At 41.2% G+C, this 24,747-nt stretch overlaps 1 protein-coding gene across 4 annotated transcripts in view; it reads right to left on the bottom strand.

Moving 5' to 3' along the window:
- The window catches only part of PAK3 (p21 (RAC1) activated kinase 3), a 146,820-nt gene that overhangs the window by 7,272 nt on the left and 114,801 nt on the right, over positions 1–24,747 (bottom strand). For 3 of the 4 annotated variants that reach the window (XM_029996393.2, XM_029996394.2, XM_029996392.2), the window contains 11 exons: positions 23,946–24,046; positions 20,281–20,325; positions 19,002–19,155; positions 17,217–17,254; positions 14,566–14,697; positions 13,421–13,583; positions 8,715–8,778; positions 4,909–4,957; positions 2,037–2,149; positions 1,053–1,170; positions 112–211 (listed from right to left, as the gene is read on the bottom strand). In XM_029996393.2, coding sequence (XP_029852253.1) covers positions 112–211; positions 1,053–1,170; positions 2,037–2,149; positions 4,909–4,957; positions 8,715–8,778; positions 13,421–13,583; positions 14,566–14,697; positions 17,217–17,254; positions 19,002–19,155; positions 20,281–20,325; positions 23,946–24,046 — 1,077 coding nt within the window. The remainder of the gene's footprint in view (positions 1–111; positions 212–1,052; positions 1,171–2,036; positions 2,150–4,908; positions 4,958–8,714; positions 8,779–13,420; positions 13,584–14,565; positions 14,698–17,216; positions 17,255–19,001; positions 19,156–20,280; positions 20,326–23,945; positions 24,047–24,747) is intronic. The other variant, XM_041118916.1, reaches the window with a different exon arrangement.

The following is a 24,747-nucleotide window of genomic DNA, read 5'->3' as shown; positions in this document are numbered from 1 at the left end:
CAGCAGTGGTCAGTGCACTACCACAGGCATCACTTTTGGGTAACTGGCAGTCAGTCAAAAGCAGCCCCATACCACATCCTGGGAACACTGCGCCCGACCAAGAATACCTACTCAATTTGACAGATCCATCCATTCCGAGAAGAATATTGTCACTTTTGATGTCTCTGTGAATCACTTGGTTTGAATGAAGGAAATCCAGTGCTTGCAGGCACTGATAGATAAAGAAGAAACAGGGTAAAAATTAATGACCTGATCTCATCACACAAGAAAGGAAATGGCTCTAAAAGATTTAATTTCTAGATGAATTGTGAGTAATGGCAGAATATTGTGCTGTCAAGAGGAATAGCTTGCTGCTTCAACACTATTAGAGTAATAACTTTCTAAATGAAGGCATATTAGCTTTTGAAAAAGAAATGTCAATTATTGTTACAGACTATCCCCTGAAAGCACAGACAGAATCACCGGTGCTGCAATGAATGTGCTGTCTCCATCCATATGACAAGCTATTGTTTGCCAAAAAAGAAAACGTCCCTTCCTTCGGTATGAAGTGGATCACTTTCGGGTGGGAGGTTGCATGACAAAGACTTTATTGTTAGGCTCTACAGCAAATTTGGAAGTAGCATCTTAGTCATTTTTCAGAAGCAAACACCATTTTGGGTGGAATGCTATCCTTTTAAGCCAAGGACTGTGATAAATGAGTCTCTATTTTTCTTTGCTGTTATTTTAAAATTCTGCCACCAGCATGTTTGCTTTTACAGGCAAGGAATGTAGTGCAGACATGCTCCAGGCAAATGTTTAAAGAGGCAAAGTTGAGAATAGTAAAACTAAAAAAAAAAAAGAGATAGTACATTAACAGTATATAAGAGTATAATAACAGCGTATAATAAGTGCAGTGATACTGGCAGGCAGTTCACTTAAGATGCTCTTTCTTCTCTGTATTATAAAAGCAACACAGAAACAAAGCTCTGAACATCAAATCACTCATGTTCTTACCACCTGTTTAGAAGTACCATCCTGTCCAAGTAATCAGAAGCACACGTGGAATCCCTTACCTCCCTACAGACAGCTGCTATCTGTCCTTCATCCATACACGTCTCTGTAACAACGTCGGTTAAAGAGCCTCCAGCCAAGTATTCCATAACCACCCAGAGTTCATCACCGACTAGGTAGCTGAAAGAAGAAAACAATGGCATTGAGATGAATGTGCATAGCTACATTACCTTACGAAGAAGACTACAGTTGATTTTTGTTTCCAGGTCATTTTTAAATGAAGACAGAATCAAATGAATAAACATTCATTCTAGGCTATACAGTACTTAGAATCTGTGCAGTCTAAATGAGAAAGGCACAAAAGTGAAAAATTAGACATCTTAGATGGCAAGCAAGTGAAAAATGCAGTTTATTAATGGCAAAGATAAATCCTGAACCAGGACATATCGCATCATCTGGTTCATCATCTTAGCACATAAATTCCATGATTAACTCCAGGAGCAAGGCAACACAACTTTCATAGTTGTCCATGGTAGGAGGGTGTGTACCACTGAGGACAGAAATTGGTCAACAGTTTGGAAAACCTTACATAAAATACATTCAGAAACAGGAAAAACAATTTAAAAACTGGCAAATTACGTGTTTCTGGAAACAAGAACATAGTCTTCCTGGCATCCACAGCAATGGAAAATAGTAGGAACAGTCCAAGGGAAATAATTTCTATGATGATTTATCAGCACTTATCATAAGACTCAGAAAATATGATCAGCTTAAAAAAAAACCCAAACCAACAACAACAAAATAACATGGAGGTAGTGAACTTACAGGCTGTTGTTTTAGCAAGATATGGCTGATCCAGGTTTTTGAAAACAGCCTTCAAATTACGTATGCCAGAAGAGATTAATGCAGACAAAATGCAATCTCCTCCCATACATTGTATATGAGTAGATAAATAATAAAGACTGCCAGTGACCAGAGGGGTTTTTTTAATCTTTGGCTTGCAGTATGTAAAAGAACGTTCACGTGATAATACCAGAACTACTTACCTGTCTAAATAGTTAACAATATTTGGGTTCTTATTTTCCCTCATGACCAGGATTTCATTAATAATTAGTTCCTTTTTGGGCTGTTGTTGGAGATTCATTTGCTTTATGGCCACCTAAAATGACATTGAAAACCATTAACTTGAGTAGTCTGTTGCACAAGATCAGAATGAACACGGAGTGAGTGTTTTTGGAATGACATAGCAGAGCTGTGCCAAACTGTCTTGTTATTAGACATAAGACTTCAGCAACTTACATTACATTACCTTATTTCTCTGCTAGCTTGGGTACTAGTTACAGGACACATGGCCATATACATTTTGCCTTGTAAAATCTGTAAAAATGGTCTTTAAACTATCAACCACAAATCTCTAACAACACCCTCTGGACCTACATTCTTCTCAAATGGCCTTAGTTTATCACCACTATTATTATTCATGCACGTTTTGCAAGCAGGAAGTGATTCTGTTACTGTGAAAATATATAAAAACAGCTGGTAATACTTTAGCAATTATATGATTTTTGATCATTATTTCAGCAACTGCTGTTATTCTTGACTTGACTGCATAACTGAAAGAAAACACACATGTACATTACATATAAAATGCCATACTAAAAAGATCATTAAGGTTACACAAAAAAACCCCAATGCTAGCACTTCCTAACTTCTTGAATTTTGACTTTGCAACTCTAAATAGTATTTAACACAGTTTAGATTTGCAATTATTTGCAAAAATAATCCATTCTATGGTATTTTATGGATACACCCAAGGTTATAAGCGGGGCTTAGGGTTTTTAGATCCCTTGTAGACCTCTAAGAGCAGTTATAAAGTGCAGCACTGCAGGTGGATGAGAAACTACCGGTAAGATTCAGATGTATTTGCTGACAGCCAGCAATGATAAATCAGAATTCTTAAGCTGTAGCCCCAAAGAGCAACGAGATTCTCTAAGATACCACCTTGTCTGTTTATTACTAATACAATCACTTTTGCTCTGAACCACTGTAGCCATTCTGCCTCTGCCTCATCCTGGCTCCTGCGCCCAGTCCCATCTTCCCCCAGGCAACCATGGTCTCCACACGCGCTTTTCATCCCGGCCTCCTTGCCGAGCCCGCTTCTGCCAGCCCCGTCCCTCTGGGCTCAGCCCTGCTCCCCTCCCTGCCATCCAGCTCAGCTCCAGCCAAGGACTCCTACAAATACATCTTCCCCAGCGGTCCCGGAGGAGCCCTCCTACCTGACAGGCACCCTGTGGGGAGATGTGGCCCTGGGGCTATTTAAAGTCTGCCTCTTGTTCTCTCCGGACAGAATTTGGCCGGCCTCCCCCTCTGTCTAGTCCTGCTCTTGAGACGGCACGAAAGAGACCACCCCTCCGCTCTCATTCCTGGTTTTCTAGCCAGATTTTCAGGCAGGGTTTGTATATATTCAAAAACTCTGGCTTGAAAAAGGAAATGAATGTTAAGATGCCACTTTAAATCAGCCACTACACTACAGACCAAGGACTGTCAGTTAACACCGCTTTCCTTCAAGATCTGTTTCTCACCTCCCTGGCCCCCACTTCCCTGCGTCCAGTTCATGGGCTGTAATGGGCTGTCACTGACACTGGACATAAACATGATTGTATAGTTTAGGAGAGATCTTTGCTCTTGGTATATGTCCTCTCATTTGTCAGTGTGTGTGTCAGCCAGCTTCAGTATGACTAAAACACAAAACTGCGTCCCAAACGTGATCTCTCCTTAATTAGGTTTGCATTATATTTTGAAGATGAAACACATGATGGAAAAAATGCTAAATAGTATTACTGTCTGAAGCTGTGATTAAGATAAATTGAGACTGAATGATGGCAGCCTCCATCAGCTAGTTGACACATTAATATATTTAGTAATTAAGACAGAGCTAGTGTGTCCTTCTCTGAAAGATACCACTTCCCTCCTTGCATTCTTTCTGGTAGTTAATAAGGACAAAGTCTGACCGAAATCAAGCGACATAATGAAGCTATTTATTCCTTATAGCAATAGGGGAATCTGTGACCACCCCTAGGGTCCTACCAAGGCTTCTCATTATGACAGATCTTTAGATTTTACAATTTGTATTGCTAACTGATCTATGGCCAGGTCCACAGGCAGACTTTATGCTGTAAATGTACAGAGTTAAATTGTATATATAGACCAACATTCTCTGTAACAGCACAACTTCACGCACACTGGAGAACAGAGATACTACAATTTCTAAAACAATACATTTACACTGGCAATAAAAAGTATATAGTTTTTATCAGGCCCAAAAGCTTGCTGGGATTTCTTTACAGATTTCTCTCCATTAAAATACCCACTCAGGGATGATATAGCATGGTACCAGACTGTGACCAAAAATACTGTAGCGAGCACCAACCTGTTCTGAAGACAGAGTAAGTAAAAAAATAATTCTCCTACAATTGGCCTTAAAAGCTATGGGTGAAGCATCAGCCCAAGCACAGGGAGCACCAAGGCTCTTACTGATTCCAGGGGGACCACGACCTCCTCCCAGGAATTCACAGGCACCTTTTCAGGCATTACTCAACACCTCAGTGTAATGGTTGCTGGAAAGTGGATGGCCCCAGTAAGTGTTCAGTTACTAAGGCACAGAACCACATAGCCCTTAAAGAGCTTTCACTGAAAAGCTGAAGACAGCAGATGATCTGTTTTGCCAGCTGACACCAATCTGTGCTTAGGAGGAAAAGCTTTAGCAGATGTACTTCGCAGGCTGACACTAGTCTGTGCTTCAGAGGAACACCCTTTGCAGCTAAGATCTACCGGTGACCCAAAAGCCCCATCCACAGTTCACATTAGAGGGGAAAGCACTGAATACCTGCAAAATCTGCTGGGACTGTGGACACTTACCTCTTGCCCTGTGGCAATGTCGATTGCTGTATAAACAGTTCCCGATGCCCTAGAAAAAAAAGAGCAGCGAAGAAATGAGAAGCGGTTTAGTCCCTATGAGTGAAAGCAAGCCCAGACAGGAGATCTCTGCTGCCTGTAGTGTTTATAAAACACCTTTGTTCATCCACTCCTTCAGCCAGCAGCGCACAGCGCAGCAGCCCACCAGCCCTCTGCCATGCAGGGTATCCAAGATAAAACTTACATCCAACGTGAAGAAAAAGGGCTGGTGCAAATCTCAAATGTACATACTAAATTATTTTAGTTCAAAACTTAAGGGGGGGGTGTCTACAAAAACTGGAAAATAATGTATTTAATTCTTTTTCCATTTTCTCCAGTTTTGCTTTGTTGTTTTGTTTTTTTTTCGTGGGTGTGTGTGCACACGTGTGTGTTTTTTTTCCAGGGAATGTAACATACAGTCTAGTTGTGCCTTCTCAGACCTCTTATTTGAATCTATCTGCAAAATTCAGGCAACACCATGCAGTCATTCTGAGAACCCTGAATACATGTGACAGCCAATTGAGGAAACGATCTAGACACAGCTTTCTCCAGCATGCAAGGAAACTATTCTCCAGCCATCCTGCGAGGTCACAGCTAGAGCAGGTTAAGGCATATATTGTTTTGCACACAAATAGAGAACTACTCAAACCAGAGGATCCTTAGACAGCTTCTTTGTGTGTCAAGAGCCGTCAGCAGCTGTTAGGTGCACCAGAAACGTGAAGGACTCTTCATGCTGTGTTTTGGTTCTGTGGCAGACATAGGTTGCGTTGTAGAGCCACCAGGAATAAATGGCGTGTTCACCTGCAGACTAGACAGTGTGGTTTTGTTTGCCATCTGCCTCTCGTTAAAAGAGGTTCTTCCCCTGTAACGATGTGAGGGGCCGGAAAGGCCACAATCAGAGGAAACCCCTTTGGGTTTAAAAGCAACTGCGGGCTTGTAAACCCTAATGGGGCTTCCTTCTGAGCTAAACCACAAGTTTACACTGCCATCATTTAAGAAGCCCATGTCTGCACGGGCAGTGAGGCAAGGGAGAGCCAGGGTGGGAACTCTGAGGAGTGGGAACACGCATCCGGCAAGTGTCCCAGTGACTGAAAATGCCAAAATCAGTTTGCTCATTTTTACATGATCCCCCAGCTTGTTTGTTTACCTGCAGGCTGAAATATTTCTGAAGCATTTTAATTCAACAGGCACCAGAGACTGTATGTCTGTGTTGAGAACAATGTTCTCATTGGGCACGCTACGTATTCTTTTAATATAAATGCAAATGCATTTTCCTATGACTAATTGTCAAGATTAATCCGATTTGTTTTCATAAAAAGCCAACACCATTTATTCAGACTTGCTAACACTGTGCTCTACCTCCTGAGCAGAGTCCTGTCAGGGTTTATTTCAAACCAGCTATTTAAATTAGGATGCTTTTGGTATGCTCCAGGCCATCTGTGAGGAGTTTAGATAAAGGTGAGTAATTTAAGTAAAGCTGTGAATTAATTGCAAGGGTTCTGCAATTCTGCATTACAAACTTTTACTTCTAAGCAACTATAATTTCTGATCTGTATCTAACTTTTAAATGCTTCTGTAATATCTTGGGTTTAATGCAGTTAGGCAAGTACCAGAGCCCACAATTAGATCTGTGTCACTGTGATGCAGTGCAGTACAAGTTAAAAAAACCAACCTGAACTCAGGCTGCTCATGGCTCCATACTAATTTGTCTTTCTAGGAAGAGCTAACACTGCTTGAGCAAACACAGCCTCTTTATCAAGCACTAGTTAACTAAGTTTCCTCCGGTGTCAGCAGCATTTTCAGTCCTCAACTGGAGACAGATGACAAACCAGAGACTCAGCACTGAAGCTGACCTGCTCTTCAGCAAAGGCCTGCTGACTACCGTTCACTGCAAAGTGGCTGTAAAACCATCACACTGTTTATTAACTTACCAGCTGTATGAAGCCATGAAGTGCTATGTGCTGGTTAAGTTGCTTTTCCTTATGTAAGAAGTTGCTCTCTACCTGCAGTTCTCTGAGCAGCCACGTCTCTTGCTGCCTTGCAGTGCTCTCATTAGCAGCTACTAAAAAACTACTCACTTCCAACACTACTAGTGCCTTTGGCATAACTGTACCCAACTCACTGCAAAGGCGGGCAGCTCAGGAACTGGCACCTGCATCACCTAAGCACATCAGCACCATCTGAGGCAGTGCATCTCAGCCCAGCCCTGCTGCAGACAGACACACTAACCCCAGCCATGCAGCAGTCCGGTTCCTCCTGATCATCCTGTTTGATTACCTTTGTGATGATTTTTTTCTTTAGGATCTTTCCCCATCACTGTAAATTGACCTGCGGCATTACAGTCATGAGCTGGTTACGGCAGCACACTCACTCCTCTGTAAGAAGGGCATGCAATCTTCAGGCTGTACTAAAAGCTGGAGGAAATCAATTTAGATACCCTTTTAGGCCAGATACTAGCCACTTGTCTTTCCACCAGTTGTTGAGGCACCTTTGTACAAGCTCAATCCTAGGACTGTCAAAATAAAAGATTGTGAGGGTGATGGTCATATTCTCACGGTGACAGCAATAATCTGCTTCACACACATGTTTATTCTGACTCTCACTTCTTCAGCTGACACTTATCTTTTGAGAGACTGGCACAGCTCTAAGTGTCCACTGACATTTTACAAATGACAGTAAGAACCAAAGCTTCGGGTAGAAAGCAAGCCGGAATCTGAGAAAGGGTTTTTATACAATGAGTGGAGCAGAAACACCTTCCCACAAGTGCCCTACCAAACAAGATATATCTACGATAAAGCCTGCCAGGGCAAGAGCATGAGTGTGTCTAGCTTTCTGCAGTATGTATCAGTCCCAGGTCAGCAACATGCTACCCCGAGTTCAAACCTCACAGTTAAGGCAGAAAAATATCTCCTGATGTCAGTAAACAGCTTCTGTCATACACTGACAGCAGTGTGATCCTGGTGTTACACAAATGGCACTAGTCCTCCTGGAATGACAACACAGCCAAGGAAACTTTGACCGAGCAGGCAGTCTGTCCATATTTAAAATGCAAGTCAGATACCTAATTTTGATGTGATTTCTTTTGTTCTTGCCTTCTCACATAGGAAATATTTCAAATCAATCCTATTTACAGGAAGCAAAATTGGGTTTCAAAAGGGAATAGCTTGGTTGATTATTTTCAGTAAATGCCTAAAACCTGCAGGATCCACTAGTGGTCTGCCATCAGGCAGATGATCATTTTCTCATCAAGTACTTTGTGCATCAACACTGTGTTTATTACTGAATTTCTGTTTTTTACTACCTCTACTAGAAAAGAGAACTTATTATTTAATCTCTGGTTTCAGTTTCTAAACTATGTGGTTATAATCCTGATCACTGAATATGTTTTTAAGCAAAATATTGGAAAGAAATGTTACTGAGAACTGTTATTTATCTGACAACTATCAGGTGGTAAGTTGCTCTTTTAGGCAATGAAGTTTTTTCTCCTTTCTTTAGCGTGGCCATATTATTTTGAGACATACAAAAATGATTTCTCCTAATAAGCAAACAGGCGCCACACACTTGAGGGACGGTAGATCTTCCCGGTACTGCTCCTTGCCAGCATCAAGTTGTCTTTGATGATGCCTTCTGACCACAGTTATAAACTCTGATCAGTACCAAGAGACAGGAGAATCTAAACCCAGTGTCTGAACATGTTTGGAGCTTGCCTGACTTCACGCTTGATACTACACCAGCCTGGCCTATGTTTTTGTAACTGTGATTGGACTTACCCTTGGCCAATTTTTTCAAATCGAGTGTACTTCTTCTTAGGATCTCCCACGCTCACAATGCTCCCTGAAAGAAACAAAATTAAAGATGCTCACTTAAAAATGGAGATACCACCTTCCAGCAGATCAGAAATACTGCCCCACTGTCTGGGGCTGTGAGCCATTTGTAGTCAGCTGGGTAACACCACCACCACCACCAATAGAGGCAGCTCCGTAGCACGGATGGCCTCCACGAAGACTAATTTTCTACAGTCCTTTGGAGAGTTACCTTGACAGGAAACTAAGAACATGGAAAAACATTCACAGGAGACAGATATCAGAAAAGAACAAGTACCAATTCAAGTGTTTGTTGTCTATAAACATTAATGAGAGCTGGAACAACCCAGCCTTTATTTTCTTAGGAATTAATACTCTGCGTGATTCAACAGAAGGTTTAATACTTCCGAAGATTAAATGCACCTTGGGTTCTGGAATCAATTTTTATGAACAGGTGCCATTTTCAGAACAGGAAGAATATTGCAAAGTGTTTCCAGGAGGGGATCTTCTCAACCTTTCAGCAGTTTGCCAAAAGAACGCCTTTATGTTTTTAAAGAACAGCATCTCATGTTATAATCAATAATTATGGGGCTTTAAGAACTATGACCTTCATCATTTATTACCAGGCTACGTTCTGAAGAAGACCTTGCTTGTGTGCCATGTTAAGAACCACACTGCTTCTCTTCTGCCTGACTTGGAGCAGTAAGTAGCATTTGACTCACACGCTCAACACTGCCCACATGCTGGTCTTCACAAATAAGCACAGCCGTGATGGATAACAAGAACAGCAGTATTCCTCAGGTGCTAGTGTTACACAGACAGCTGCACAAATGAGATGCTGACAATTTCATGAGTACAGGTGATGCGATTCAGATGCCAGGCAGAAGGATGGGGTGCTGCCGCCTCCCGGCAGCTCTGCGCTGCAGCAGAACAGTGGGAAGGCAGGGCCAGCCTGTCCGGCACAGGGCCTGGGACACTCCGGGTCCAGCAGCCATTGTGGAGCTCATGTCCCACTGAAAGCTAAAATTAAAGCATGCACTGCTCTACGGCTGTTTGCCCACTCGGAGGTGTAGGCAGGCTGAGCGGGGAGGAAAGAAAGAAGTCATTAGGATACTGTATTTGTGTTGAATGAAAGAGCCAAAATCTGATAAACAAATCTGAAGGAATAATTAAAAAAACAACATCGTTTTTTTCTGGTCCTGTAGTTTCCTAGATAAAATACAAACAAGAAGCCTAAGGTGATCACTCAATGCAAATGACTTCTAAAGATTTAACTCGGAACCTACATCACTGAAATACTGTAAGAAGCTTAGATCAGGAGGAAAGACTTCCAACATTTCACAGCATATTTTGTTTGACTGATCTGGCAATATTCCTGTATCGCAAATACAAACACATACTTGTTTGTTCACCTGTGCATCCAAAACAAAACTAGGTGATGCACCATTCACTGTAAGTAGTAACAAACACCTCTCTCCCCTGCCCAGGCCTTCTCTCTGGAACAGAGGGCTTTAGCATCCAAATGGGACTGGATGCCTAGGCAGGAATCCTGCCTGCCAGCACGGCAAGAAGACGGCGCATCAACACCATCTGGTACGCTCCCTGCTAGAACAGTTTTGCTGCCCTTGGCAAGATCGCTAATGGGAGCTGCAGGAGCAGAGGTTTTCTTTGCCCACAGTACTCGCTCCCCTCACCCGGCACTCAAGGAACACCAGCCAGTGCCCGCTGCTAACGGCAGCGGGAGCGCCTGCCTGCTGGCTGAGGATGCCGACGCAGTCTCAAGGAGCCTGAAGTGGTCCTGCCCTGCTGTGCCAGCCTGCAAGAGTCAGAGTAACTGGATTGTCTGGAGCCCAAGCCAAGGACGTAACGCTTTCAGGACCTGGTTAACTTTTTGTAGTTTCATCTCACTGAAATGTATAACCCAAGACGAAGCTTTCATTCTGCTTCTCTGTAGTGGGTCTCCACTACAAAATAACTCTTTAGTCAAGAAGAATATGACCAGAGAACTCTGGGACTCCCTTTTAATTGACTGGAAGAAGGGATGTGAGATGAGAAAGCATACCCTCCTGCTCACACTGCTGAGCTTAACCATCCCCCAGACAGGGATCCCCATGAGACTCTGCAGTACTAAACCAAACACCGCTGTAATCCTGTGCTGGGCTGGACAACAGGAAAAACATCGTGTTGCCGGTGTCTGGCCAGGTGCTATTTTCAGCTAGTTAATGGCACTGTGTATCTATCAAAACAGGTATCAGAAGTTCATGGAAGTTCATGTTAGAAAAGAATAAAGAAAAAGACTGCAGAACAAATATTTTGAAAAAGAATTTTCCAAATCTGCCACTGATTTTGCAGTTCAGATTTCTGGAGTTTCTCCTCAAAACTTGAGTAGCTGCCTTCACAAGTTAGTTGTCTGTGGCTGGTTTCCTGTGCTTAAGCCAATGCACATCAAATATGACAGCACTAAAATCAACAAAGTGACTGGTATGCAGCTCCAGTTCAGAGCAACACTCCCTACTCTGGACAAAAGATAAACATACCAGCTATTTTGATGTCTTTAAGCATTTTCCTTTATCAAGTCCTAAATTAAGTGGATAAGAAAGCAGAATTGGGCCACTTCTGTTTTATAATTGCAGTGGAACATATTCATGATTTCATTACAGACAGAATTTTGTTTGATCTTATCTCAATATTACAGGCTTTACTTCCTAGTAAAACTTGTAATGAAAGTGGCTCTAAAAAACCCAAGTTATTTCAAGCAGAAAGGAATTATGAAAGCAATTTAAGATAAAAGAGGGCAGGGGACATCTTCCTAAAAGTAGCATAAAATCAATTGTGGGGGAAGTAGGAAAGGTGGAGAAGTCATACGAGTTAAAACAAACAACCACCACACATGATTAAATAATTAGCCCAGGACTATAACAAAAAAGCATCACCCCCATTTTCAGATAGCTTCATGAAAGCACAAAAAGATCTTCATTGTCCACATCACAATTTGCCCAAGGCAGACCTTCAGACCTTGCTCACTTGGTATCAAATTCTTATGAAAGAAAAAGCATGAAAGCATGTAACACTTCCAAGACATAACCCACAATAACTCAAGGGCTCAGTCCTAATCTGGCATACACGGAAGCTTGAATAAATGATACGCATACTTACATTCATGTATGCAGGGTACCTGCAGATCTCATGGTGGAAGTCTGCCTCAAACATTTAGCCTCAGTTGAAGAAGCTATAATTCCTCCCTTTATAAGCTGACGTACCTGCAGGTAACTATCTACTCTGGAATTTATTTCATTGTGCCCTCAGCTAAAGGTATCGAACTTATCCCTTGGATACTCCCTAATGGCACTGAGATTCAGTTCTTTATAGTCCTATCAACCTGCTAAGGGTGCAGAAAACTCTACACAAGCAGCTGAAATCTCAGAGCTAAGGAAGGCTTCAGCCTCTGCAGCCACGCCAGCCCTCAGTGGCAAGGCAAGTACAACAAAAGGTTGGTAGAGCACAAGAACGAGCATTCACAACCACTGTGAAGAAGCCACAGCCAGACTGCATCCCTTTACAAGCAGCTGCCCCCATTAAAGACAGCATGTTATTGGCTTTGAGATCAAACACAAGGAGATGTAGATCAATCCACTTTTTGACCTGAGAGTTAATGGTAGGCGCAGAGTAAACTGGGCTATGTTACGAACCCAACAATTTATTATCTGAGAACATAGCACTGGCAGCTATTATGTGCAAGAAGCAGATTAAATTGGTTGTACTGCAGAGTCATGCAGGGCTTGATGTGTTTTCCCAGAGTATGATCTGCGCAGGGGTTTGGGGCCAATGGCTAGAGTTCTAATAGTATCAACTGGCTGGGAATTAGCTATGACAAAGTGCCATGTATCTGAGGAATATACAGTGGATGTGCTGGAGGCTGGCTCCTGAGAAATGCTTGCAGTGCAGTTTTACCTGATCACGCCACACAGATATGTCTCTGATATATCTTTATAAGCATAAAGCTAAGAAATAAAATAAGGATTGTTATAAAAGTTTTTTTTTTTTTCTTTTGGGGCACATTGAAAACACCTCTTCCTCTCTGATGAAAACATAGAATTCTTATTAAAAAACCCTCTGATATATTAGTAGAAGTAGTAGTAGTAGTAACAACAATCATAAAACCGACACCAATAGAGTATCCAGGACAGGAGAGCTCCTTGAGGCTGAAGGAATCAGCTTAGTGCTGTAGCTGTCTACTGGTAAAAAAACCCCAAACAAACAAACCCCCCCCCAAAATCCAACAGATTTCTGCAAAGTATTTTGGCTCCAATGACTGGTGAGAAGTCAGGAGTCTGAATAGAATTTAGAAACCCAAATTCAATTTGTCCATTAGCACACAGGAGTTCACTAGGTCATCAACTAGGTCATAGCCTTCTGCTCAACCAGAAACAATCCCTGCTTTTGCTGTTAGCATAGAAGGAAGCCCAGGCAAATCCAACCCTGTCATAGCTGCCCTCAGAGGCAGAAGGAATACCCAGAGTGCTCTCTTGCTTCCTCTAAGCACAATAACAGTTTGTGTAGGGAGTCGTAAGTGACTCTGTGACACTAAACTGAGGATGAACATTTGGTGCATATAAACCTGAGACATGCACAGAGTACACTGCTTTATCAGACAAGAAATACAGGATACATACTCAGTTTCTCTAGGATCTCCTCATCTGTCATCTTGGATTTTTTTCGCTGCCGGTCTGTGTTTCTGTACAAAGTATTTGTGTTTGAGTTTTCAGGTTGGGGAGTGGTGGCTTCTTTAGCTGGTGCTGGTGCAGCGGCAGGTTCAATTACAGAGCGTGTGTAGATCTGTGACAAGAAATTATTTTGTGTCAGAAGCGTGGCTTGCAGAGATGCCCCTGAGATCATACTTCAAATGCAAACCCTTAGGAAGATGCTGTTTGCCACATCCAAGGCTCTTAACATGTCTGGTTTTGCTGTCTGCTTTTCAAACTGAATGGGTGAAAATGAAAGGCTAGTTTTACACAAGTTCATGGCCAGTATAATGTTCAATTTTCATTGATTTTCTGAAAGATGACTGAAACAATGAATTTACTGTGTTGCAAGGATACAGAAATAGATCTGTCCAGGGCCCCAGAACCTTGTTCCTTGATGCTCCTGTGTTTTCATGGGTAACAAAATGACTCTTTAGTTGGCACATGTCTGAATAGAAGCAGGGAGCATTCCCCTCTTCTGATCATAACTGTTGAACTGACTTCCCATCAGTATTTCAAGCTTTAGGGAGTGGCCGTTAGGAACCGCATTCCAGTCATTCAGAGACGTACCTTCTCTTTACAATGCATAGCTGCGTAGGATTTTTCTCACCAAGCTTCAGTTGTGTAAAAGTTAAGGGTGTAGTCTAAGCTGTTCATTTAGCTACTTAGTCTGTGGAGCGGGACAGGTACCTCCAGGGGACAGTTTCTCCTATGTATCCTGCAAGGGTGTGAACCGCGTCTGATGACTGCTCTCTCCACTGATGACAGAGAGCCTACAGGGATACTGTGGACAAAGTTGCTCATTTTTACACTGGCAGCATTAAAAGACAGAATGCTACCTCTTATGTGATACTAAGATAAATTCAGGATCCCTATCAGAATCACAGGAAACTCATGACTAAAAGTGAAAGTTCAAAACACACTTTCCTGGTGTCAGTGGCTTGGATGAAGCACTGTGTGTCATGGCAGGACTCCAGCCCTCAGAGCCTTCATCCATGAATGGCACATACTGTCTGATCAGAAACATGCAGCTCTGAATTACATCAAATATAGTGCTAACCAAAGCTGGGACTTACTGATTTTGTATGTTCAGGCCGTGGTGCAATAACAGGTGGAGGTTCATTGTCATCTTCCTCTTCTTCATCATCTTCATCCTCTTCTTCAGAAACAGAGGGAGCTAAGGGGGGTTCTGATGCTGTTTTTGTGCTCTGTGGACAGACAGTAGCATGAGTGATAGTCACCATTTTGGTACTTGGGAGGTTTGATAATTACACACAACTTTAGTCTGCTTAAACATCAGAAACCAATCTAGACATGCCAATAGTGCTAGAGGCCTCAGTTCTAAGTTACACACAGCACAATACAATTCAAAGGTTACAAATTACCGTGCTTTTTGGTTAATTCATCTTGGTGTTTTTCATTTTTGCTAAAAACAACTAAATCATTCCCATACTTAGTCAAAGTCTAATTTCACAAAATGTAATGCTCAAATATATCACTAGAAATCACATCTAGTTGCTGGTTAATTGCTTTGGCATTGTGTCTACAGAAATGCTAACAGTTAATTAAGCTAACAGGTGTCTACTGGCTAGGTTAATTAACACACTTTGAAGTGCAAAGCCTTCGTTGTCTTGCTGGGAATTTGGTTTTGGAGAGAAAGGCTATTTGTTTCTTTACTATTTTACCTGTGGGGTAATCATATCGCCTGTTTCCACAGCGCTGAATGTCCCTGTTTAGTAGCTCCTTTTTCAGCACCATCCTCCTCTTTACCCAATCATAGATCTTTCCTCTGTTTGCCCGTTTCTTACCGCAACAGTAACCCAGAGTGAATGCAGCCCTCTCTGCAGCAAGGTGCATCCTGCCTGACCTGCCCGGGGCTGCCCGGCAGGCACCCCAACTGCTCACCCCGGCTCCCGTTACTGGCAGCAGAGAATAAAAGCCACTGCCAGGGTGCAGTCGACCTCCAGGCAGACTCAAATACGGGACAGGCAAGGGAAGTCTGCCTGATCAGTTGTCTACACGTAAACTGAAGCCTACAGTGCAGATATTTAAAGTTAGGTGAGTTGAACGCCACCCCCCAGTCCCAGCTGCTACTCAGAGGCAGGGGGTTATATCACATTGTCACAAAAAACTAAAAAGGTGCCTTGTTAAGTGCTTACCAACTGCTTTCAAGCTGCCTACAGCAGGCCACTTAGAGAACAGAAGCAAATCAAAGGCACTATTCTACATATTCACAGCTCATTTGCGTTATCTTTAAAATGGCATCAATTTAGTCCAGTATAAATACCAGTAAGGGACGGCCCTAAGGAAACAGGGAGACCTAATTTTCACGCCTGTGTTTTACTGAATAGATTACTGTATCGCTGCCTTAAGTCACCTGTACTTGAACACACTGTCATATAGATACACACACACAGAGTATTGTATTTTCTGTGAGACTCAGTTCCATTACCCAACATTTAAAGGTAAACGGTGAAGCAGGCTACTAATCTGGCCAAAGTAGGGAATGATACATCAGACGTTCTAACCACCAACTCCCTCAAGCAAGGGGTGCCCTAATGGGAAGGTTAATGTTACTTTGTCATACATTAGATCAGTGTGTATCCTTCTATGCATCATTAGCACTTTGCTTACATGGGGATAGAAGATGATTAAGGGAAAAATAAAGAAGGGAATAATCACATTTCTGTTATGTCAAATTCTTGTAACTATTTTTTCCAACGGGCTCCATGCTTGGTCTGACAGCACTAAATTGTGCAGCTAGAACATATACAATGTCATATTATTTAATGCCAGACTCCCATTAAGGAGTGAAATGAAATTAAAGTAATTCCAATGACTGCTCGATCCTGTCAGAGAGTTGTTTTCCCTGTACTATAACATTCAACCAGCATCCTCTGAGTCGGTAACTTTTGAAAGCTGACATCTTGACTGTCTCACCACTGTCTAAGTCCGCTAGAACAAAATAACACAGCATCTGCCAATGTGTCCATACCCACTGGAAAAGCTATTTAAAAAGTGTGTTTTATTAAAGATAATGAAAGTGGCATCAACTGAAAATCTGAAGTGTGAATATTCAAAGATGATTTTCATTTCATTATACACATTCTCTGCTGTGTAATCACAAACCTGAAATTAAGTTGCTTAAGACTTGAAAATAAAGGCCAAATCCCCATTCAGTCATTTGCTATTTAATGCACTAACATTAACACTAATAAATCTGGTCAATATTAATGTGGATGTCATGACTACATCTCTGGGATTGCTATGGCAATCCAGTATTAATTAGAGTGGATGATTATTTAAAACTTTCTTTCAGTGGTTCCAGTGAGTTACATATCAATTACAACCTTATTTATATTCAGCTACATATCCAGCTGTACTAAGGATAAATCATAAAATTTAATAGAAATGGATTCTAAGTTGTTAAAACTAAATTAAAATGGGCTAATTAGACAGTACTGCATATTGTTGCGAATTATATATTCCACCACGGCTAAGAACAGCAAGCAATCTTCTGTCTGCAAAACCAGACTTTCATCTGTTTAAAAGTTCTTAAACAGAAAATTAGAAAACAGCCAGTGATCCCTTTTTTGCTGTTGCAAAGACACTAAAATGGACTTTCTTTCAGCTTGCTAGGCTGGCACTCTATCACAAAAGGCAAAGCTCACAGCTTGCTCCACAATTCTTAAACGCTATGAAAGGAAAAGGTTACTTTCACACTCACCGAAGGATGGGCTTCTATATATCCATGGGCGCTTTTATCTGCAATGTGCAAGGCAAAATTAACCAGATGCTGCTATAAACCTGCCTGTTGTGGGGAATCCCACAGAATAAGTAAATCCAAATAGATAGTACTTTTCTTTCACAACATCCCTCCAGTAGCAACAGTTATTTTACATAGCAAGCAAGATAATAGGACAATATACTAGGTTATTCTTTTTCTACAGTTTCTTTTGTCTATTTTTTACCCTGTTTTGCCAGTAAATAAAATAAATAGAAACTTGGTCAAGAAAATGCAAATTGTTCTTTAACAGTCAATGCTTCTGTTCCACCCAAGAGCTAAAGCAGCTTTTTTTTTTTTTTTTTTTTAAATAAATGGCATGTATTGATTCTCTGTAGCTTGCTGAAAATGTTTCCCCATAAAAGCTTCGCCAAATCCCCCTTAGCTGTGGCAGTTCTGTTTTGACATAGCACAGTAACAGCTCCTGAGTTCAGGAGCATACGCTGTTTTGAATTTTGCATTTCATCACAAAAGTAATTGCTATTTTAGCAAACATTAAGTGTCAAGTTAGACAGTCAAATCTTTTAGTTATGGAATTTAGAAAAAAAGATGCTTTCCCTCAAAAGAAGAGAAGTGTTAGTAAATTCTGGAGATAACTGCACAGTTTTTAGAAGGACTTCTGAAAAGCTCTCCCAGTCTGCATTTTGGAAGTTGTATCAGTTGAACCAGCAAATTGAGGAAATTACAGACTCCGCTGCCACAGACTATCATGTGTAGGGAACTGAAGCACTGCAGGTTAAATTACAAACGCTGTCCACACCCTGTTGGATAGAGACACCCCCTTATTAGCTGAAGCTGTTGACACGAGCTTTACCAAACTAATGGTATCTTAATGGTATTTTTGTTTAAAAATCAATTCAGTTATTAAGGAATAGCAAAATAACACACTGATACAAAAGCCAGATATGCTGCACCTAGTAAAAACCTCTGCTTGCTTGCTAGATGTGTCACCAGCCAGAGTTTGTCTACCAAAAAAAAGAATGGCCAAAGAAAAAAAAAAGCAAACTGCAGCACAGACTTGCTCTCTTATTTTTGCAACGCTACACTACAATTTTGCAGACTGTACACAACCAAGGGAAAAAATTACACCCCTGTCACAAAGGCTTTTGGATGGTAATGCCTAAATCATGAGCATCTTCCTGGAATGAATGAGCATGCTACAGAGATTTCTCTGGACACTGACGCTTTCCTTCTCATCCTCTGTGCAAATACTCCTTTTACATCACAATAGCAGCCATCCTAAGTTTGTTTGTGAATTTATGCAGAGCAACCTAATCTTCTCTAGAGCCAACGCAAAAAAATCCTTGAAAATTCTCCTCTATCACAAAGTATCACAAAAAATCCTCATAGTCCATAACCTATTGCCCAAAGGATCCAAGAGTAACTCATAAAAGGCACAAAACAAGCATAGCCCATACCCCAATCTGAACACTGTGAAGAAACAAGGATGTGAAGAAACAAAAGGAAACATGACCTTTGGCCACTAATGCTTCTGACTAAAATTGGTAATGATTGTTCCATCTAGAATCTTATTTAGTTCTAAAAACAAGCGACAAAGTCACAGTTTCAATGGCATTTAGGGGACAAAAGGAGAAACAGAATTCATTCCAGGAGTATTCCACAAAGTGGATTTATAAGGTTGCTTCTTGACCACTTGAATGTTGAATGTCCGTCTGACTCATTTTGGGGCCTGACACTCCCTTTTTCACAGTGAGATGTCAGACTTACCTCCTGACGTAAAGCTCATATATTTCTGGTTGTTAACTGTTTCTTTGGAATCATAAAATTTGAGAACATCTAGAACAGCTTGTGGGTTCTTCTTCTGTTCCAGTTTTGTTATGTTGGAGGTCTGTAGTAGCCTGGCCCACTGCTCTGGAATGCCCTGTAGATGCCAAGTGGAAAGAATGCGGATTTAGAATATTTAACAGCCGCAGCCTCACGGATCTTTACCAAGATCCCATGCTACCTGTAAGATTACTTTCAGAAATTTTGATTGACACCTTACAATTAAAATTAGTAGCTTATACATTAGATGCAATCATTCTCTTCTCTATCAAAATATAGAGCTAAAACCAGGATCCAACTTTAAAAAGAAAAGAAAGTTATGACTGTGATAGGAAAAAAAGTGCATGAAACTCATCTTTAAATCAACTCTGCTCTTCCATGGAATAATGATTTAAGGATTAGCTTGTTTTCCTGGTGATTCAGTGCAGACATAACAAGACTATTCTATATTTGTGGACAACACAGTGTATTTTAGGAGCTTTACACTGGATTTTTAATGCTCAATAATGCAAACACATTTTGCTGAAACGATCGCTGCTGTCTGATTAAAAGGTAAACCCCGCCCTGATACAAATTTTCAGCATACCAGGGAACACTGCGGGGTTGAGAATATGCATTTAAATTCTCAAAATCATAACACTGAGTTGTACCACTACTGCTAAGGATGTCTCTTTTTCGAGCTCCTGTAGCTCTGTAGGTTCTCTACTGTAAATATACAGAAACCAGGGACTCAGAAAAAAGGCTGAGAGTGCCAAAGCCTTACATGAATTCTCGGACAGCTTATGAGTGGGGGTGGCATTTGAAAATTGATCCAATCGCTGAAAGCTGTAGCTCTGTATTGAAATTATATCGATGAAAAATTGCTTTAAATATCCAGTATAATTTCCTAAATTTGAAAGCCTGTTATTTTCCCCATTTACTGCACAGCCAACATCTACCAGCGAATTGTAGGGCTTACTGAATGAAAAACTACACCTGAAGTACATTTAAACTCAGCCTTGGTGCCACCCCAACCTAGGTAAACACTTTAATATAGCTTCTTCCTAAGAGGTTCTCCACAAAACAATGTGTGACATGGGCCTCCAAAGTTTAGGATTAATGAAAAAAAAAGTGGGATAAGCCAAGCAACAAATCTACTGCACACACATCAACCTGCTGCTGCAGTGCTATGACATCTCAAAGAAGCATTTTGATGCAAGATTCTTTTGGGCCTGTGACGCACCTCTGGGAGCTTCCCTGTGCACATCTGTGAGCCATAGAGATCTGGCTGTAATGGACGTAAATAAAGAAAGAAAAGAAAGTTAAAACAGAATGTGGGACAACTTAGAAGGTGGTAGGAGGAAACCAATGGGCCAAAATGGGGAAGTCCCATCTAAAATGGGAGTTACGAGGTAGATACCAAATAGATTAGGTGGTGGACAGGCTACAGGAAGGGAGGCTTAGGAAAACAGAAAAATCACAACTGTTCCAAAGTTTGGAAGCATCATTACCCCTCCTCTCTTTTTTAAACCAGTTCTTCTCTCCCTCAAAAATACATTACTGAGGATTAACGGCAAGTGACTGGAAAAATTACCTGTGATCTCTTTTTTTAGTTAAAAAAATAAAAATAATAGAGAAAGGTCTGGGCTTTTGCTGTTTGTCTGGTTTTGAAAGCCAGGTTAGCATTTTTGAATGGCTCTACACAAGTTTTTTCCAATGGTTCTCCAGCCCCAAGATCACAATTGGCCAGTGCGCGAGTCAACAAAGTGCAGTAGAGAAAGCAGCTGGTCAAGCTCAGATTTCACACTGGGAGGTTGTGTATTGTCATAACGCAAATAATCTATGTGTGTCAGACTGAAAATGAGGACAATTCTAAAGAAATGCTTGATTAGATTAATAACGTGCAACTTCTTTGGATCTGTAGCCACAACTTTCTCCCACTTGCTAATGTCATAATCTTGAAACTTTAAAAGTTTGGTGGGTGACCACATTTTATTCTAGATTGGGGATCAGGAAACTGTTTCAAAAATGCATGCCTTACAAAACGCACTCCCCAAAGCCCTGCAAACCACACTTCTTCCTCCATTCAGAAAATGCAACTGTTTCTTCAAAATAAATCAACATAAAGCTCTAGCAGCATGCTCCCGCCCAACAGTTTCCAACCAATTTTATTTTGAGCTTTAAAAGCCCTACTTCTCAGCAAATGTGGTTGCTCCAAGCACAGTGAAATGGAGATATAACATACGTTCATGAGCAACAACACAGCTTGGTGCTCAAGCCTGAAAGCCGAAACTCAGGAGCCCATGCAACTTTGATTTGAGATGCAACTAACAGCAATCAGGTAATGCAGCTGGGGGGTGACTGTTAGGTGTCAGAAAATGGCCCAATGCATTGCACATAGCCAGTAGAGCAGACACTGTTGGCATGACAACTGTAATAATTCAAAACAAAAAACCCCATATATTTGCACATTTATTGGACATTCCCATGGCACTTCCAAACTTTTGAAAGAGACAGACAGTGTGATCACTAGACAGTGGGAGTATTTTTACATGACATGGCTGGTGGCAGTCCCTTCAGCAGGACATACTTACCACATGACTACCCAGCTGATACACAGGTTGTATCCAGGTTGGGACAAATCAAACATGCCTAATGTAATGTGTAACTTAATGCTTGCATCTGGGATTAATTGGGAGCTGATAGCTAGTTCTTAATGGTGCAAAAATCTCCTTGCTTTGACTGACATTTTACTCCACTAAGGACTGCAGTGTTAAGTCCTGTGCTGGCAAGCTGCACGAGGGAAGTCACCTGTCCCTTGGGTTTGTTTTGAATAGGTTACAGCCTTCTCAAACTGCAGCGCTGCACTGCCATGCTTTAGGAACAAGTATTATTGTAGAAATATTATGTAATTATGAAACAGCAGCCATCTAATGTCCACTGTTTTGAAAGGGAAAAATATAATAAAAAGAAATTGTGCTACAGCAATGAAGCTGGACATGTTTAGCCATGTACAATCACTTTCTTCTATAAAAGGCCAGGACCTGTGCTGGTGGCATCTGGCATCAAAAAAAAAATAATCTCAAAAATCTCTGATGCTAGAGACTGTTTTGACACACTGGATGATAATAATAACATTCGAACTGATCCAAAACGTGATCTCTGAAGTACTGATACCGAGTGCTTGTGCTTAGAACTGAAGTGTGTCAACCTCGACGTCCCTCCTTTTTGTCCCAGCTGGCAGGGACGTGAAAGTAACTGGGATCCTCACCACCAGTCAGTCTATGAGAGAATACGATTGTGACCCATCATGTTTGCATAGAGCCAGAAGGAAAAAGTCTGAAGCACAGGGTAGAAATAAAGGCAGAAGGCTGAAAGGAGGAACAAATATAGAATAAGAACAGCTGAACATCCAGTGGGGAGAGCAGTGAAACAAGGGAGGAAGGAAGGAAGGAAGAAAAGAAAAGATAGGCAGGAAGAAAGGATGCAAACAGAAAAGGGAGAAAATAAAAAGCAGAAAGTAAGAGAATATATAATATGATACCAAGATAAAGAGAATGGCACTGAAGATTAACCTGAACAATAAAATGGTTACAGGGAGAGACAGAGGAAAAAAAGAGGAAATCCAGGATAGAAAGCAAGGAAAACACAATTTTAAAGGCTTTATGCTAAGTTTCTGATCAAAAATGACCACATCTGGGCTTTTTAAATGAGCATTTAATCAAGCCCTCGGGTTTGGCACAGAATAAATTTTGAAGTAAGATTTTATAAGTGACATCTATTTTAAAAAGGCTAATTAACCAGTCCACATATTTTAAATGTAGCTGTATTTCCTAATTACTACGGATAATTCAATTTCACTACTCCTTTGAAGACATGCTGTCATTAAATGTGTCTTTTTTTCTTCTATTATTATTACTATTGCTACTGCTACTGTAGCATACAGAAAGTTTCCAGCTTTCCGAAATGTTTTTGAGAAGCAAAAGTAGCAACCAAAGTAAAAAAAGATGGAGAAATCACATTTGGGGCTCAAATTCTGAAAATTAACCATTCTTTGTCCTGGCAGATGATTTGTCCCATCCTGTTTGGTGTATGCAGCCAGTCAGCACTACCACACTTTACAATTTGACGCACGGTGATAACACAGTCTGACCACTTAGCTCACAGGGTACTACTGATGGTACAGAGAGTTGCTAATGTTTCCTCTCACCTCCACAGCTCAACCAAATGTAAGCTTACTGCCACCTTAGCTTTAAAGGATTAATGGTTTCAGCACCTAACTAGTAGTCTGAGAGAAAATGCTTTGAAGCCCCCTGCACACTTCAAGGAGCTTCTATCAGACTCAGTTTTCCCAACACTTCATACACTTTGTCGTGATGTAAGTAGAAAAAGCTGACTGCTATTTTATTAATACATAAAGGCTAGAAACATGTCTGATCACCTAGCCTATGGACATATTTTGAAGGATATTAAATTAAAACAAATGGACTTCCACAACACTGCCACTTTCTGGGCGTCTCCAAGGGCTGTCTGCAGAGCAGCTGGACTTTACGCTTTGGGGCTGATTGTCTACAGCATGACATACGCTATGCACATGTGTGTGGGTTTTTTTATGCTTTTCCAAAGACACTGAATAACCAACCCCTGTAGCAGCTTGTGGGACTGATAAAAGCACACACCTACGTTCTTCCTAGTTTTCATTTTCCACAGACACTCTGCTGACAATCCTTGGAGAAAAAAAAAGCAGCCTGAATCAGAAGTAAAACACTCCAGATCTTAAGCCCAACAAATAAAAGTCTCTTTCTTCACAGCCTGGCTGCTGTCATCTGACGTTTCTGGCAACAGGAGGTTATTTTACCATCAAGAAACTAGAAGCTCTGGTAAGCACACAATACAGCGGTTACTTACTGTGAATTCTCCAGTGACGGCATCAAATCCCACATGAATGGTGTGTTCAAAGTCTGAAGGAAGAGAGATCTCAGGACGTTCTTTCTCTTTCTTCTTGTTGGCTAGAGGCAAAACGTTAACACGCACTTATTTTCTGCACAGCTTTTCATTCAAAATTTTTCACAATCAGGTGTGCTCAAAATAGTATTTTAAAAGTGGAAAACAAATCAATTAACATCCATCTTACTTGACAAACAGACCCAAGCTAATACACCACCAGCCTAACTGGCAACTCCTGTTTGGGAAGGTCTAGAAGGTCTTATTTCATTTTGTTTTTCTTCCAATCAGTGTCACAGCTGCCAAAGCAAGCTGTTCATGAAGTAGCCTTCTTCGGCTACCTCTAACGAGTATGATTTCTATTATCATATTGTTCTTTTTTTCCTCAAGTTCTCATATCTAGCAACTAACTCCTGTTTGACTTTGCTCTGTCAGTTCCTGCAGAAGTAAAGCACCCAGGACGTGCATGTGCGTGCCTGTTTGCATGTATGTCTTTTCTCCAACATGCTTTGAACCTGTTGTCAAACTCAGCCAAATCAGAGGAGAGGTTTCTTAAGACAACCAGGTTCCTTCAAGTTCTATGAAAACAGGCAGCTCAGGAGAAGACCAAGATCCTCTTCCTGCCTCCTCTCTGAGTAAAAGGCTGAAGCAGCAGCTCTGAATTAGAAACCACAGAATCTGCACAGCAACAAGATCCTATAAATGCTATTGGAAAAGCTTCGTTTTAGCTCTCAATTAACTAAGACATAACCATAAAACCCAGGCT

The sequence above is a fragment of the Aquila chrysaetos genome, chromosome 21 (assembly GCF_900496995.4).
Source record: "Aquila chrysaetos chrysaetos chromosome 21, bAquChr1.4, whole genome shotgun sequence".
Classification (NCBI taxonomy): domain Eukaryota; kingdom Metazoa; phylum Chordata; class Aves; order Accipitriformes; family Accipitridae; genus Aquila; species Aquila chrysaetos.
Note: the sequence above shows the minus strand (reverse complement) of the source record. Positions and strands in the feature narration are given on the sequence as shown.